At 38.1% G+C, this 2,672-nt stretch overlaps 1 protein-coding gene across 1 annotated transcript in view; it reads right to left on the reverse strand.

The window, feature by feature from the left end:
- The window catches only part of LOC107691775 (heterogeneous nuclear ribonucleoprotein K-like), a 27,128-nt gene that overhangs the window by 20,425 nt on the left and 4,031 nt on the right, over nucleotides 1–2,672 (reverse strand). The window contains exons 5-6 of the mRNA XM_016490588.1: nucleotides 470–522; nucleotides 158–230 (exon numbers count right to left, since the gene is read on the reverse strand). Coding sequence (XP_016346074.1) covers nucleotides 158–230; nucleotides 470–522 — 126 coding nt within the window. The remainder of the gene's footprint in view (nucleotides 1–157; nucleotides 231–469; nucleotides 523–2,672) is intronic.

The raw sequence follows: 2,672 nt of genomic DNA on the forward strand, positions 1-2,672 counted from the left end.
TAAAAAAAAAAAAAAACACTGGGTGGATTTTTATCATTATAGGGTGGTTGTGTACACACACTGCCAACACACATTTCAGTTCAAACAACTTGTAAAAGTGCATGTAGCATCCGATGACCCCTTTGAAGGCTTTCAATACTGGGTTTTATATGCTCACCTCCTCCAGGGTAGGGATGATCTTCAGCAGAATCTCACCAATAGTCTCTATATCTGCACTCACACTCAGGATACTGTAGCAGCACATCAAGCCAAATGAAAGACAAAAGCAAAACAAACGGATACAAAACTTTAGATGCTGAGCCCTGCTGCATACCACAAAGCAATGAAGAAGGGGGAAATAAGACTTTGAATCAAAAGAAAGTAAATTAAAAAGAGGACTGCTGAACACATGTTTTAAGTCTTCCAACACTGGACTGAGATACGGGCAATTGACATGCACTCAGTTCTCGCACATTCAATTAATACAGGCCTTGAAGAGATGGGCGACAGCGGGAGGGCTGAGACTGAAAAGGCACTGTATGGCTACACAAGCCAAGAGAGAATGAGAGAGATCAAGACAGGCCTGCTTACCACTATCCCACCACCAGAACATTTGGGGGAGAAAGAAAAAAAAAAAAATCAAAAGTATCTTGCAAATCACTCTATGGTGCCATCAGCACGTACATTCTCTCAACGACGAGAGAAACCAAACCAAAAACTAACAGAAAAAGCAAAAGAACGAGGCGAAGGGGAGGGGAAGGGAAGAATGATAGATTTATTTGCAGATAAAGAGCCTGAACGTATGTGGGCTAAGAGGGAAAGAAAAAAAAACAAAGGGAAGGAAATGCAGCACCAGAGAAAAATCAAAGACAACAGTGATGAGTGACAGAGAGGGCTGCGGTACGGCGCAAACTCAGAATCATGGACAGTGATGTTGGGAACAGTGAGGGAGGGGGGCTCAGGGGTTGGGGGTCAACAAGGACAGAGCGAAAAGAGATGGCCTTCTCCACAATTCACTGTCAGTTTCAACAAATGAAAATAATCATCCAAACTAGGACTGGGCAGTATGATGATATATTTAGCCATTTTACGTCATATATATTTGATTGTGTTCATGTTTTAAGCTACTGCAAGGAGTAATGCAAAAATACTAGTGATGCACCAAAATATTTGGTCAAATTGAAGTAACCCTGAAATTAAAGTTTTGATTTAGACAATAACTGAAAATAAAGTTCCTGTAATTAAATTAGGGAAATTGAACTCTTTATAATAAATAATAACCAGTAGGGCTGCACGATTAATCGAATGCGATTGTCATGCGTATCTCGTCAGTAAAGCCGGTTCTGTGATTAGTAGTAAATCTCCAGCACGTGCTTTCAGATGGAGCAGTATTTACTACACAGACTGACAAGCTACGCAAAATCACGTTCATAATCGCAGACGATTTAATTGCGCAATTATGAAATCGAAGAAATAGTTCTGCGATTATGAAAGCTGTTTGCGTAGCTTGTCAGTGAACTACGGCTCTGTGTAGTAAATGCTGCTCCATCTGAAAACTTGTGAAAATACCACATTTAATAACATGTTTTTACTCCAAACTCACTTCATAACGTCAGCCGAGTGTTTGAAATAAATCCTTCTGTGAGATGATGTGGCTTCTTACACAGAATAAGGCACGCAACATATTTCATAGTATTCTAAGCAGTGATAAAGGCTATGTCGATTAGCATTGCATTATTATATACTTTATTATAATAATAATAAGACGAACTCAGATAAACCATATATTGTCGTAGTCGTGTGTTTATTAGTCACGTTGAATTAATTAAATCAGTTAAATCTTCTGTTTATTCAGCAACCGCTATAGGGATTTCTTCTGCAGGGCGTATTTGGAGTTTACGGGCGAGAGCGCCCTCTGGCCTTCGGATGGAGATTTACTGCTGATCACAGAACCGTGCTTCACTGAAAGATACACATGAAATCGCAGCCTATGCCTAATCGTGGATTTATCGCCTTTGCGATTTAATTTCAATTAATCGTGCAGCCCTAATAACCAGACGTAGTTCTTCGTAAACAAAATTTTACATGGTCATGGTAAAGTGCGTCCACACTGGCCAACTGTTGTAGCTTTAGCACATTGCATTTATTCATGCAGTATATTTTAGGTTGCTTAAAATGTAGGTGCATCACTACAAAATACAGAGGGACGAATGCAACATTTAGTTGTTTGTGGTTACTGAGGAATGATGCAACTTCTCACATTCATATTGAATTCAGTTGATATGTGGTCACAGGCGTGCGTATAAATGCATATATTTGTATTTATAATATTGGTTTTACATGTGTTACAGCTGTTATTGCTTTCAGACTTATTCATATGTTATGAATAATCTGATATTTTGGTTTCATAAAAAGTGAAATATAAAAAGTAATTTTAATTTGTAACTGCAGCATGGTTATATATATTTTAATTCGCACCAAAATAACATTTCTATCATACCACCCACCCCTAATTCACACACTTCATTCAGCAGAGACTAATATGAGTGAGGTCTCTCCCCATCTGAGAAGTGATTGATTATATACAATTCTGTGCGACAAAAAGTTCGCAAATTATATTCAAAGACTTAATGGGGGTGTTGAGGGAGGAGAGAAAACATATATAAATATATACAAAATAAATGAAGAAAAAA

The sequence above is a fragment of the Sinocyclocheilus anshuiensis genome, unplaced genomic scaffold (assembly GCF_001515605.1).
Source record: "Sinocyclocheilus anshuiensis isolate Anshui unplaced genomic scaffold, SAMN03320099.WGS_v1.1 scaffold246, whole genome shotgun sequence".
NCBI classification, from domain to species: domain Eukaryota; kingdom Metazoa; phylum Chordata; class Actinopteri; order Cypriniformes; family Cyprinidae; genus Sinocyclocheilus; species Sinocyclocheilus anshuiensis.